General features: G+C 34.0%; 1 protein-coding gene across 2 annotated transcripts in view; it reads left to right on the top strand.

Moving 5' to 3' along the window:
* The window catches only part of DNAJC10 (DnaJ heat shock protein family (Hsp40) member C10), a 52,497-nt gene that overhangs the window by 14,818 nt on the left and 23,409 nt on the right, over nucleotides 1-14,270 (top strand). For both annotated transcript variants that reach the window (XM_049615388.1, XM_049615389.1), the window contains exons 5-11: nucleotides 3,826-3,908; nucleotides 4,192-4,323; nucleotides 4,712-4,805; nucleotides 5,847-5,924; nucleotides 9,418-9,461; nucleotides 10,103-10,240; nucleotides 13,821-13,910. In XM_049615388.1, the coding sequence (XP_049471345.1) occupies nucleotides 3,826-3,908; nucleotides 4,192-4,323; nucleotides 4,712-4,805; nucleotides 5,847-5,924; nucleotides 9,418-9,461; nucleotides 10,103-10,240; nucleotides 13,821-13,910 (659 nt within the window). The remainder of the gene's footprint in view (nucleotides 1-3,825; nucleotides 3,909-4,191; nucleotides 4,324-4,711; nucleotides 4,806-5,846; nucleotides 5,925-9,417; nucleotides 9,462-10,102; nucleotides 10,241-13,820; nucleotides 13,911-14,270) is intronic.

The raw sequence follows: 14,270 nt of genomic DNA, 5'->3' as shown, positions 1-14,270 counted from the left end.
CCCTGGGCAGAAGCTTTAAAAGCTAGCATGTGTTCACCATTTTGCTCTGTCATGAGAAATAAGAATGTTCAAAATAGAGCCTTCTCCCTGCCAGGGGTCAGCGGTGAAATGATTTGGAAGAGCGTTGCAACCAACTTAGTATAAGATTGTGATAGATGGTAGAATAAACCTTTATTGTCAGCCCATGACATAATTGGAATCATCTGTTTTCTGTAGCTTAACCTTTCCTGACTGACACAGTACAAGACAGGACATGCGCTCAAATTCATGTCAAAGCCCATGCTTATGCTATTCTTTTTTTTGTTGTTGTTTTTTAAGGGAAATAAACCTATTAGCCTAAGAGTTATTCATCAATGTTTTCTTATTGACCTATACCCTATACTTTAGTTTTCTCTTACTTTGTAATTTATGCTTTTCACTCTTAGATCTATCTCTGTTATCTCTTCTCTTTGTGACCTCATCCTATTTTGACGTTTTTCTGGGCCACAAAGTTATTAGCTGTGTCACATTTTAAAATATACTTGTTTTATTCTATGTTGCTGGGTTTTGGAAAAACATCCCATTGAGCTTTAATAACATGGCATTAAGAATATTTTTAATCTTAGTCAACAAGAGTGGGAACCGAGCAAACATGATAGAAGTGCTCTATGAAAACGAAGTACCAAATAGACATTTTTTCCCTCTGAACAAGGTTTTGTGTCAAATGCCATTCAGATTTGTTATATGTCATATTTTTATTGAAGACTTATAACAGTCCTATTTTGTCTAATCATTACTTTATCTTTTCATATATAAATACCCACCTCATTAGTTATTTATAGCTAATGAAATAATCCCATTTCTGTTAAAGTTTGCACTAAGTTTATTTAAATTTCACCTAAATTATTACCAGTTGGGGGCCTAAGTCAGGGTGGCAATTATTTCAACCACTTAGAGTGGTTTGTTGGTCATACTTTCTAAACATTGCCACGGAACAACTTATCCTAAATTACACACTTTACCTGTAATATACAGATTAACTTTTTTTTCCATAGATCCATGTGTCTTACAATTGAAGGTAAACATTGAATCTTGCACGTTTCTATCTAACCTAAATTAGTTATGCATATTTAAAATAGTATGTTTGAGGGGCGCCTGGGTGGCTCAGTCACTTAGGCATCTGACTTTGGCTCAGGTCATAATCTTGCGGTCTCTGAGTTCAAGTCCTAGTATGGGGCTCTGCTGACAACTCAGAGCCTGGAGCCTGCTTTGGATTCTGTGTCTCCCTCTCTCTCTGCCCCTCCTGCACTCACATTCTGTGTCTCTCTCAAAAATAAATAGTAAAATAATAATAAATAAAATGGTATGTTTATTTTGGTATCTTACTATAATTACATAATTTATGAAACTTCCTTAAAATTACTAATAACTGATTTTGATAATGGAATTATACAGAAACACTTATACCAAAAGCAAATTGTCTTTGCCTTTTTACCTTGAATGTTAGAGTGCATCCTTACAGGGTTAAAAAAGTTTTTGTTTATTTTTTGAGTATAGTTGACACGGAGTGTTACATTAGTTTCAGGTATACAACAAAGTGATTGAACAACTCTGTATGATGCTGCTCTCACCACAAGTGTAGCTACCATCTGTCACTGTGTAACTCTATTACAACAGTGTTGACTATATTCTCTACAACTGTCTTTTATTCCTGTGACTTATTCCATAACTGGGAGCCTGTATCTCCCACTTCCCTTCACCCATTTTGCCCTTTGCTCACACCTTCCTTCCCACTGGAAACCATCGTTTGTACTTATATGTCTGATTCTGCTGTTTGTTTATTCATTTGTTTTGTTTTTTAGATTTCACATAAAAGTGAAATCCTATGGTGTTTGTTTTTCTGATTTATTACAGTTAGCGTAATACCCTCTAGGTTCATCCATATTGTCATAAATGGCAGGATCTCCTTTATAATGTTTATTTTTGAGAACGAGACAAAGTGAGCAGGGGAGGGGCGGAGAGAGAGGGAGACACAGAATCCAAAGCAGGCTCCAGGCTCTGAGCCATCAGCACAGAGCCCAATGCGGGTCTTGAACTCACAGACTGCAAGATCACGACCTGAGCCGAAGTAGGATGCTTGACTGAGCCACTCAGGCGCCCCCATGTACACCACATTTTTAAATCCATTAATCTGTCAATGGATACTTGGGCTGCTTCCACATCTTGGCTGTTACAAATAATGCTGCAATAACCAAAAAGATGCATGTTATCTTTCAAATAAGTGTGTTTGTTTTCTTTAGGTAAATACCCAGTAGTGAAATTACCAGATCATATGGTACTTCTGTTTTTAATTTTTTGAGGATCCTCTCTGCACCAATTTACATTCTCATCAACAGTCCACCAGTGTTCCTTTTCCCCATGTCCTTACCAACATTTGTTATTTTTTGTCTTCTTGATTCTAGCTGTTCTGACAGGTGTAAAGTGATATCTTATAATGGTTTTGATTTGCTTTTCTCTGATGATTAGTGATTTTCATATGGCTAATGGCCCTCTGTCTGTCTTCTTTGGAAAAACATCTGTTCAGATTCTCTGCACATTTTTAATCAGATTGTGTGCTTTTTTGGTGTTGAGTTGGATAAGCTTTTTATATATTGTAGATATTAATCCCTTATCAGATATATCATTTGTGAGTATCTCCTCCCATTCAGGAGGTTGCTTCTTTTGTTGATGGTTTCTTTGCTATGCAAAAGCTTTTTATTCGGATGTAATCCCAGTAGTTTATTTTTGCTTTTGTTTCCTTGGCTTTAGGAGACATATGTAGAACAATGTTGCTGCAGCCAGTGTCCAAAGAAATTACTGCCTGTGTTCTCTAAGAGTTTGCATCGGTCATTTTATAGATTATAATGCATAATGTGTTGTTGGCTGGATATCATGTGGTATTCAGATCCATTAGCTTAACAAATACATATTTGTTTTAAATTGTTAAAAACCTTGATCTAATACTTTTTAATAATACAGTTTTCCAAGGTAAATGACTTAAGGGCAAAGTTTAAATTTAATCCCCACAGTCCTACTATATTGTGTAGTTCTCGTCTTTCATCCCCTCAGAATTTGAAGTAGCTGTTGGAATTGACTGACACAGGTATTTAAGCTGTGCTGCAGATAGTAGATGAACTTCAGTCCCCATCTCTCACTGTTTCTCTTCTTCATCTCTCTCATCCACACAAACTCCTGGATGAGGTTTGGCTGCTGATGCCTTGTGCCACCTCTTTTCAGTTTCATGGTGACAAGTGTCCTGAAGCTCAGGGTTGCTCTTTATTCAAGTATGTGCTTAAAAGGTTTTTTTTTTTTTTTTAAGGTATTGTCAGTTTGATAGCTGATACACGGCTGACCCTTGAACAATGAGGAGGTTGGGGGAACTGAGCCCCCTGCCTCTGCAGTTGAAAATCCAAATAAAACTTTTGACTCTCCCAAAAGTTATTAATAGATTTCTGTTGATAGAAGCCTTACCAATAACATAACAGTTAACATATATTTTTCATGTATGTTATGTACTGTATATTTATAGTAAATGAGAATAAATTATTAAAATCATAAGAGCAAATACATTTACAGTACTATACTGTATCAGAAAAATACACATATAAGTGGACTACACAGTTCAGATCCATGTTGGTCAGGGGTCAACTGTAGTCTGTTCTCTTTTTATAGAAAAACTTGTATAGAAAATGACAAAGGCAGTATGAAAGATACAGGCCTGCCTTCATTCTGATCTTAACAAAACTTTAAAGTATGTAGAAACCTTTAATAAATAATTCTAAGTTGTTTTGGTTTTATATACTTTAGATGCTGCTGTTAATTCTGGAGAACTGTGGTTTGTGAACTTTTACTCCCCAGGATGTTCACACTGCCATGATTTAGCTCCCACAGTATGTATTTTTTACATCCTGATTATTAAAGTTTTATTACTTCTAATCTGTTGAGTGCTTTTTTAATGTATGAGGATTTTTTTCTATTAATAGTAATGATAACTATCAATTGTCAAATACTGCATACTTGTATGATTTTAAAATACTAATAATACATAATGAATGAATGAATGAATAAATAAATAAATAAAAATACTCTCCTTTGAAAATGTATAGGTTGGAGAGTGTTCAAGCAAAGACAGATTATCTTATCAGAGAAATATTTGTTCATTTTTTCTCATAGTGGAGAGACTTTGCTAAAGAAGTAGATGGATTACTTCGAATCGGTGCTGTTAACTGTGGCGATGATAGAATGCTTTGCCGAATGAAAGGAGTCAACAGTTATCCCAGCCTCTTCATGTTTAGGTCTGGAATGGTAAGGGGTAAAGTTGGCATTTTTTCATTTGGAACCTTAATGATAAAAATACTAGTGAAAAACCACTATGTCGTTTTGTAGAATGTTTTGGTTTTTAAATCCTATTTAAGGTGCCATCTACCTAGGCTCTAGTCATAGTAAACATTTTGGATTATGTTATGAATACATTCAATGCCATTACTTTGACCTTTTTTACTTCAAAATTAAATGTTTGCCATCAGTTTCTGTCTTAACACAATTTAACCATTATAAATGTTGTACTCTTGAGAGAGAGTGCTTATTGTATATAAAATAATGTACAATTAAAAGTATTCAGTAATACTTTCAGTGAATTTTTAAAAGAAATAGTAAAAGATGCTTCTCTTTTTACAAAAAAAATAAATAATAGGCCGCAGTGAAATATCATGGTGACAGATCAAAGGAAAGTTTGGTGAATTTTGCCATGCAGCATGTTAGAAGCACAGTGACAGAATTATGGACAGGTAATTTTATTTTCTTCATTTGTTTTATTTTCAAGGATACTTTGAAAATGGTATTTTAAGTTTTCTCCAGTAACAGGGTTAACATTTTGGTCATATTGAAATTTTAAAGTATCTTTTCCATGTTTTTTAGAAGGGAATTTTGTTTTTTAATCTGACCTCTGCTAAATAATTGGCATTTAACAAATGAATCTTATCTGTATAGAACAAACAGTTAAGATGTGGGAAATGAATATGATGTGATGTGAGGTGAAACAACTTTCAAAGTAGAACTGAATGTCTAGTTAACGAAGTGTTTTATTGTTCTCGTAAGTGTACTGCATCAGGCCATCACTTCCTGCCCAGCCAGTGTAATTTGAAAGTTTAAAAACTCTGACTTCTAATCTTAGACTTCTGATGCATCAAGTGACTTTAGGTGGATTATTTAACTACTCTGTGGTACCCATGAAATGGTAGTATTCACATCTAGTAAGGTGTTCGTGTCATTCATTAAATACAAGTTACGTCTCGGAAACCGTGTTAAATGTTAGAGCTGCAGTAATAAAATATATAATCCCTGCTTCAAGGGCCTCATTATTTTAGCAAGTAAGGCATGAGTAAAACCATTAAAATGCAATGTAGTAACTACTATGATAGAGGCAATCTTAGAGAAACATGAAGAACATAAAAACTCCGATGTGGAAAAGAGGAAGGGTTAGAAAAGACTTCTTGAATGAAGTCAGACCCAACCTGCCATGGAAATGAAGCCTTTAAAGATCACTGTGAACTTGGTAAACTGGCAGTGCTTCATCATGAATCTGACAAAAAGACGGGCAGTGAGTGGAGTGGCCTGGGGGGAGACATGGCTAGCTGAATGGGCAGACAAAGCTCAGACCACAGGGGCCTTGGTTGCCACTTTTAGTCTCTTTCTTAATGAAATGATGAATTTAGATTTTATGTGATGAAAACAATGGAGAGTTAGTATAGGAATTTGACATGCTTCAAGAGGATTTTTATGAATTCCGGAATTCAAAAAATAGGTAATTTGCTTTATTTTCTTTTAAGGAAATTTTGTTAACTCCATAGAAACTGCTTTTGCTGCTGGTGTTGGCTGGCTGATCACTTTTTGTTCCAAAGGAGGAGGTAATTTTACTTGTTATTTTGTTATGTTGAAGAAATCATAACACTTAATTTTTAGGTGGCAATATTTTTTTCTTCAGTTTTATTGAGATATAATTGCCTTATAACATTGTGTAACTTACGGGTATACAACCTATTGATATACTACGTATATTGCAAAATGATTACCACCATAGCATTAGCTAACATCCCCAACCTGTCACATAAGGACAATTTCTGTTTCATGGTAAGAACATTTAAAATCTACTTTCTTAGCAATTTTTGAGTGTATAATATAGTAGTATTAGTTATAATCACGATGCTCTACATCACGTTCCCAGAACTTGTTAATCTTATAACAGGAAGCTTGTACCCTTTGACTAGGTGTCAGTCTTAAGTATGCTACCATAATTGATTATTCAGTACTTCAAACTATAATATATATCTGAGCATAATTTTTTATTTAATGAATATCTACCTTTTTTTGTTATTTTACACTTGTTATAAAATTATTAATTTGTTAAAGTTTCATTTATAACTTTGTTTGGTGGACAAGTTTTCCAGCTTAATTACATTCATTATAATTATACCTTCAGATAGCCACAGATGTGTTTGGCAGTTTGCAAAAATGATTAGTCGTTGGGGCGCCTGGGTGGCTCAGTTGATTAACCTTCCATCTTCGGCTCAGCTCATGATCTTGTAGTTCGTGAATTCAAGCCCTGCATTGGGGCCCTGTTCTGACAGTGTGGAGCCTGCTTTGGGTCCTCTGTCTCCCTTTCTGTCTGCCCCTCCCCCACTTGTAGTTGTTGACAGATGTAACCCTCCCCAAATAATAATTTTTTGGTATTATGGACTTTTCTTCATACTTAACATATAAAAAATGTATGTATGTTTGCCTTATAAAATTATATACTTGAAGATGATAACTTTCCATTTCTAGGAACCTTTCCACCAGTAAATTAACTTGAAAATTCAATACCCCATGTACCAAACCACAAACTCCATTCAAACAATGAGATTGGCCCAGTGTTACAAAATTCATTAACATGTTTTTATACGTTTAATCCTAACATGGGTCTTTAACCCAAACTTTACCTATCAGCTTTATACTGTTCTGTTGCAAATGAATTGCCTTGCAGCTAAAATGAATCACTCACCCTATCCTGTAAGACCCATGTTAAGAAGGTATTGCCTTCAAGCAAAAATAACCCTTAGTCTAACAGTGAGGGATTTTGTTCCATTTTGGCCTAATGCAGAAATTTCTGTTCATTCCACATATTAAGAAAACTTAAACTTTCTGATATTCTTTTACTTTTCATCCCAGGTAAATTGATTTTACGTGTCTTTATAGGCTCTGTGGTGCTACAGTTTCCTTCTAAATCTGTCTCATTGTATCCCAATATTCATTTTTTTTTTTAAACGTTTTTATTTATTTTTGAGACAGAGAGAGACAGAGCATGAATGGGGGAGGGTCACAGAGAGAGGGAGACACAGAATCTGAAACAGGCTCCAGGCTCTGAGCTGTCAGCACAGAGCCCGACGCAGGGCTCGAACTCACGGACTGTGAGATCATGACCTGAGCCGAAGTCGGACACTCAACCAACCGAGCCACCCAGGCGCCCCCCAATATTTATATTTTTAAGAGCTTCCGTGAAAATGAAGAAGAAGTTATTTTAAGATTGTATAATATTTTAGGAAGGAAAGCTTCTATATTCCTTTTGTGAGATTAGCATTATCCTGATACCAAAACCAAAAGACCCTACAGAAAAAGAGAACTACAGGCCAATCTCTCTGATAAACATAGATGCAAAAATCTTCAACAAAATATTAGCAAATCGAGTCCAACAGTACACTAAAAAAAAAAAAAACATTCACCATGATCAAGTGGGATTTATTCCTGGGATGCAAGAATGGTTCAACATTAGCAAATCAATCAGTGTGATACATTACATCAGCAAGAGAAAAGATAAAGATATGATCATTTCAGTAGGTACATAAAAAGCATTTCACAAAGTACAACATCCATTCATGATAAAAACTCTCAACAAAGTAGGTTTAGAAGGAACATACCTTAACATAATAAAGGTCATATACAAAAAACCTACAGCTAACATCACACTCAATGATGACAAACTGAGAGCTTTTCCTCTAAGATCAGGGACAAGACAAGGATGTCCCCTCACCACTTTTATTCAACATACTAGTAGAAGTCATAGCCACAGCAGTCAGACAAGAAAAAGAGATGAAAGGCATCCACATCGGTAAGAAAGAAGTAAAACTTTCACTGTTTGCAGATGATATGATACTATATATAGAAAACCCTAAAGACTCTACCAAAAAACTATTAGAACTGATCAATAAATTCAGTAAGTCACAGGATACAAAATTAGTATACAGAAATCTGTTGCATTTTTATACACTAATAATGAAGCCACAGGAAGAGAAATTAAGAATTTAGAATTGCACCAAAAAAAAAAAAAAAAAAATACCTAAGAATAATCTCAACTAAGGAGGAGGGAACTAAGTTTAGTTCCCTCAACTAAGGGAAGACCTGTACTCTGAAAACTATAAAACACTGATGAAAGAAACTGAAGATGATACAAGCAAATGGAAATATATTCCATGCACATGGATTATAAGAACAAATGTTGTTAAAATCTCCTATGCTATCCAAATCAATCTGAAAATTTAATGCCATCCCTCTCAAAATACCAACAGCATTTTTCACAGAAGTAGAACACATAATCCTAAAGTTTGTATGGAACCACAAAAGACCCCAAATAGCCAAAGCAATATTGAAAAAGAACAAAACTGGAGGTATCACAATCCCAGATTTCAGGATATACTGCAAAGCTGTAATAATCAGAACAATGTAGTATTGGCACCAAAAAAGACACATAGGTCAATGGAACAGAATAGAGAACCCAGAAATAAACCCATGCTTATATGCTCAGTCTGTGACAAAGGAGGCAAGAATATACATGGGAAAAAGTCCCTTCAACAAATAGTGTTGAGAAAACAACCACTTTAGTACACCATGATAAACACTAATTGTTTAATCCCTATATTGTACACCTGAAATTAACACTGTGTGTTAACTACTGTAATTAAAATTAAATAAATAAAAGACTGTTATATTTTAAAGGCTCTTTATATGTTTTTATCATATAGATTTGTGACATTTTAGTTCCCCAAAATCATGAGATCTCTTCGATAAAGGGGATTGTTGATAGGAGCAGATTTGAGAGTAAGATCCAAAAGCGATTCTCTTTAACTAGAAACCTTAGGAAATTAACAGGAGAGAATGGAAAAATGTGTGAGAGTGCGTATGCACATGTGTGCTTGTGTGTGTGTATATGCACATGTGTAGTATGAAACTTAGTAAATGTGTCATTCTTACCATTGGAGTCCAGTCAGTTGCCTTAGAATCAACATGGTAGTTTGTGAGAGGAAAGTCAAAAGGAAGTATAGACTTAATAAAGCTAAAATTATGTCATAATTTTTTTTTCCTCCCTAGATTGTTTAACTTCACAGACACGACTCAGGCTCAGTGGCATGTTGGTAAGCATCAGCTATTTTGCAAAACTATATGGCCATGTTAAGAAAGACATTTAAAAATTGATTCCAAATATTTCTTTGCAGTTGCTTGAACATTTAACTCACTTATTTATAAATTTTGTTTTTTGATAAGTGTATTCATAGCTATAAAACTTCCTAACTAGAATTTTGGTGCTTTTATTCACTTCGAATATTCTGTAATTTAGTTATGAATTCTTCTTTAAACAAAGGAGTTTATATTTAGTGTTCGTATCATCTCCCAATTTTTTTTTGTACTGTTATGTTTTGTTATTTTGTTGCATATTTAGCTCTCATCATGCTATGGTTGAGGACATAATATGTGTGTTGTTGATACTGTAACACTACTGAAGTTCCCTTTGCTGCCTGGGAGTTTGTCAGGAAATTTGTGAAAGATCTATGTGTGCTCAATATGTTTTCTGTGTCTATTAGGTATAATTTTTTTATCTACTAGACCAACTTTATTAATCATGTTACTCCAATCTGCATCATTTATATTCCAAGTAAAGTTTTTTAAAAGTTTTAAATTTACAGTACAAAAGTTGGGGCTTTCTAAATAAAGCTAAATCCCTCGAACTTTCTCTTTTACTTACACGCGACCTATTTTTTGTTGCTTTGCATTGTAGGATGGTCTTGTTAACATAGGATGGATGGACTGTACCACCCAGGACAACCTTTGTAAAAGTTTGGATATTACGACAAGTACTACTGCCTATTTTCCTCCTGGCGCCACATTAAATAACAAAGAGAAAAGCAGTGTTTTGGTATGAATTACTTTAATTTCTTTACATATAGGTGAGCACACACATTCAAACATAATACACCATTTTGTAAACAAAGAAATGAGTCCATTTATAATGTTTAATTATTTAGAACAAATATTTAACTTTTGGGATTCTGTTTAATGGTAAAGTCTACTTATAAGGATTATTTTTTACAATGGTATCAACCATTAAAATTTACAGCCCAAAAGTGTGGAAAACATTCTTAGGTTGTATGAATTTTCATTGGTTTTCATTTAAGTGTGTATTTTCTAATGTTAAAATATAGATCATTTGTAGGTTTGGCTCAGAGTCAGTATCTGTTTTTTTTAAAGCACCCTGTTAGATTTTCTGGTATATACTTAGTTTGGAGATCACCAGTATGGTTCACCTCCCTAATTTTATGAATGAGGAGACCAAGGTTCAAGCTAGTTATCAAGAAGCTGAGATAAATAATGGGATATTGGATAGATCCCTAAAGAACCTCAAAAGAAAATAATAAAAGACAAACTTTCATAAGTTTGTGTCTCTGTATTTTAATTCTGCTTTTTTGATGTTGACAAAAATAACATATTCATTACTGAAATTCATTAATGGGTATAGACATGTATACAGGCTGGGCACCTGGCTGGCTCAGTCAGTGGAGCATGTGACTCTTGATCTCAGGGCTGTGACTTCAAGCTCTACGTTGCATGTAGAAATTACTTAAAAATAATATCTTTAAAAAAAAAATGTATAAAGACAGATGGAAAATTCACTAAAACCAAATCACCCACAGACAAGCACCATCAAATCTTGATAAATACTCTTCCAGATCTCTACTTACATATACCTGAATTATGACTTCATGCTGACAACTCTCCAGTTTTATCTGTGGCCCAGACCTCTGGCCTCCACTCCAGATACATATATATCCTACTGCCTGAATTATTCCACATCTCCCCTGGGATATGAATTGATGTCTCAAACTTAGATGGCTATAACTATACTCCTAGTATTCTCCCATAAATCTGCTCTACCCACAGTTTTCCCAATCTCAGTTGATAAAAACCCTATCCATTATCATTCAGGCCAAATACTTTGGAGTCCTTCTCGATTCTTATTTTTCTCATATTCTGTAACCTATGTCAGGAGAATCTGTGGCTCTTTAAAATCTTTCTAAAATCCACTCCCACTGCTATTAGAGCATTTATCACCTTATAATATACACTAATATCTTACCTTTTTATTTTTATTTTTCTCCCACAATACATTTTTAAATTTGGATGTTTTTACTGTTATATGTCAAATCCCTAGAAGATTATCTGGCATGTAAGTGGACAATATATATAATGCCTATGTATATTATATGCTATGTGCTAGAGATATATATACATATCAACAATCCCTAAGTAGCAATCCATTGACTAAATGTGACCTACTTAATCAGTGCTGTCTTGATATTTAAGTTACCTACTGTTTCATGATTATAAGCAGTGTTGTAATGAACAATGTTTGTTCATCTTTGTGCACTTCTTCAATTACCTATTTAGATGAAATAGCCATGGCAATTTTAATTTTGTTTTGCCAGATTGCCCCTACAGAAAATTTCTATTTATACTGTGCCACAGTGTATGAGCATGCCTCTTCCCTTAACATAGGCTCTTGCCTTCAGTACCACAGTCTCATGTTTTAGTGAGATCTTTCTGCTTTTTGATATAAAACTGCAAGCTCAGATGCAACCCTAGGAGACATACATCAGTGATTCTGGAAATACTGTAATACTGTAGTAACAGAGAGTGATGAATTAAATAGTCTTTGTCTCTCTTAAAAGCATTCAAGTTTTAAAAAAGTAAAATAGCTTGTGGTCTGTCTCAAAGTGAATTGATTGAGAAAACATATGGTCTATGAGAAAACATATGGTCTAACATAAACATCTTCTTGGTTATCTCTTAAATACCGTTCCGTTTTCACTATTGGCAAATCTTGCCTTATGTATTCTAGCAACAGTGTTTTCTGCTTGGTGGTTTGTTTTGTTGGCCTCTGAGTTTATTTACTTGTATGACATATGTAGTTTATATCTTCTTTAAACACTCTCCTTCCCAGGTAAATTTCAGTTATAGTACTTGACATCCATCTTTTCCCCCTTTCCTAACCCGTATATTCAGCAAACATTTATTTACTGAGTCCTTATTGTCAACAAAATTGTACTGGGTAATTGGGTAGAAAATTCACTTAATTTGATAAATGTCCACACAGTATAGTGAGTCACTACAGTATGGCCCCCATTGTTTTAAGATGTGTTATTTATAACAGTGTTTTACACCATTCATATCCTAATGTAATTCTAAAACCCAAAATGCCATTATCAAAGGTAATTTTGTGGTTATCTGCCATTTAAAAGTACCCAGTATTTGTTTGCATTCCATCAATAATGAAAAAAATTCAGTTTGTAATAAACTGATTTATTGTGCAGTGACTGTAATATACTAGGTTATATTAAATTATTAATTTTGTGTCCTCAAACACATATTGGGAAATAATCCCAAAAACAAGTTTGTAACTTTGCATTAGATATAAAGAGGACTTTGGGTACTATAATTAGGTTATTTTGAGGCAGACAGAGCTATTGTCCCAACTGATGTAGTGTGTTCTGTAATTGAGAAAATGGTCACCAAATGACACTTTTTAAAAGTGATTTATGTGTATATTTTATAGGAGACATGTTCTGTGTATAATGAATAAAGAACTTTTTTAAGAGGGAGGGGAGGGAGGAAGGGAGAAATTCAGAGGTTAGACAATATCCTTTATAAATGTAAGTACCACGTTTTACTCTACAACAAACAGGTTTATAATGAGATTCTAGTGGATTAGTCACTTACATATTTATATAAGCTGCTATAGGAGTATTTTTAGCAAAACCTTCCTAATAAATGTGACTGATGTCAATGAACTGTAGTATCATGGCATGAAAGTTTTGTTTGGGCCTTGTAAGCCCTTTGGTAACAGAAAATATTTCATATAGATCTTTAACAATATGCTAAAAATCTAAGAAAAGAAAAACAAGCTTTAAGGAAAGAAACTTAGAAAAAACCATTTTCTATTATGTTATACTCGTCATTTCTATCCAAATGGTTACTCCCATGTTGAGCACAGTTAAGCTCTGAACACCATGGTAGTTCCAACAAGTTTGTACTGGAGTTTCAGATCTTTCAAGTAGTACTTGAGTTGTAAAGTTTATAAAGCATTGGCCTTCCACAAGACATGATTAAGCGTTAAAATTAATCTGAACATGATACAGTTTTTCCCCAGTAATTCAGAGGTTACTCCACATTGTCATGAGGATTATTATAGAATGCGCACCACAATTAACAGAAAATTCCATATAATGTAATTTTACATCAGTGTTTTTAAGAAACAGCCCAGTTACACAGCTTTTTAATGATTGGCAAACTATGGTACACTTTTTTAAAAATACAACATTTAGAATAAATAGCTTAAAAACTTTAACTTTTGTGATTTTTTTTAAAGAGTTCTCTAAAAAAGGACACTAAAATAAATGGGTGTTGATTAAAAAGATTACAGTATAATTCTTTTATTTTAGTTCCTTCATTCACTGGATGCTAAAGAAATATATTTGGAAATAATGCATAATCTTCCAGATTTTGAACTACTTTCGGCAAATACACTAGAGGTAATGTTTCTATTAATAATGATAAATGGTAGTAAATGTTGGTAGCATTTCACATGTTAACATTTTAAAATCAGCATTTGTCTCATTCATCACTAGACAGAAAGTAGCAGTTTCAAAGGATTTCATATACATATCAGTTATTCTATATTAAACTCTAATTGCTGGAGTTGCAACTTCATGGTGGGTGTAGAGTTCAGGAAAACTTAACCAGTCCTGAATGACGTCTTTCAGCAGGAGTGTCAGAAAAGTCAAGATTTTTTATCACAAAGCAGCTGTGGATCTGTTTTGGAATTTTATGTTCTTGCTTATAGAACTATTTATATTGTTCACTGAGAGTTAAGCAGCTTTAGCAATACTCAG

This window comes from Panthera uncia, assembly GCF_023721935.1.
Source record: "Panthera uncia isolate 11264 chromosome C1 unlocalized genomic scaffold, Puncia_PCG_1.0 HiC_scaffold_3, whole genome shotgun sequence".
Lineage (NCBI taxonomy): Eukaryota > Metazoa > Chordata > Mammalia > Carnivora > Felidae > Panthera > Panthera uncia.
The sequence above is the reverse complement of the archived record's forward strand: the minus strand, read 5'-3'. Positions and strand labels throughout refer to the sequence as shown.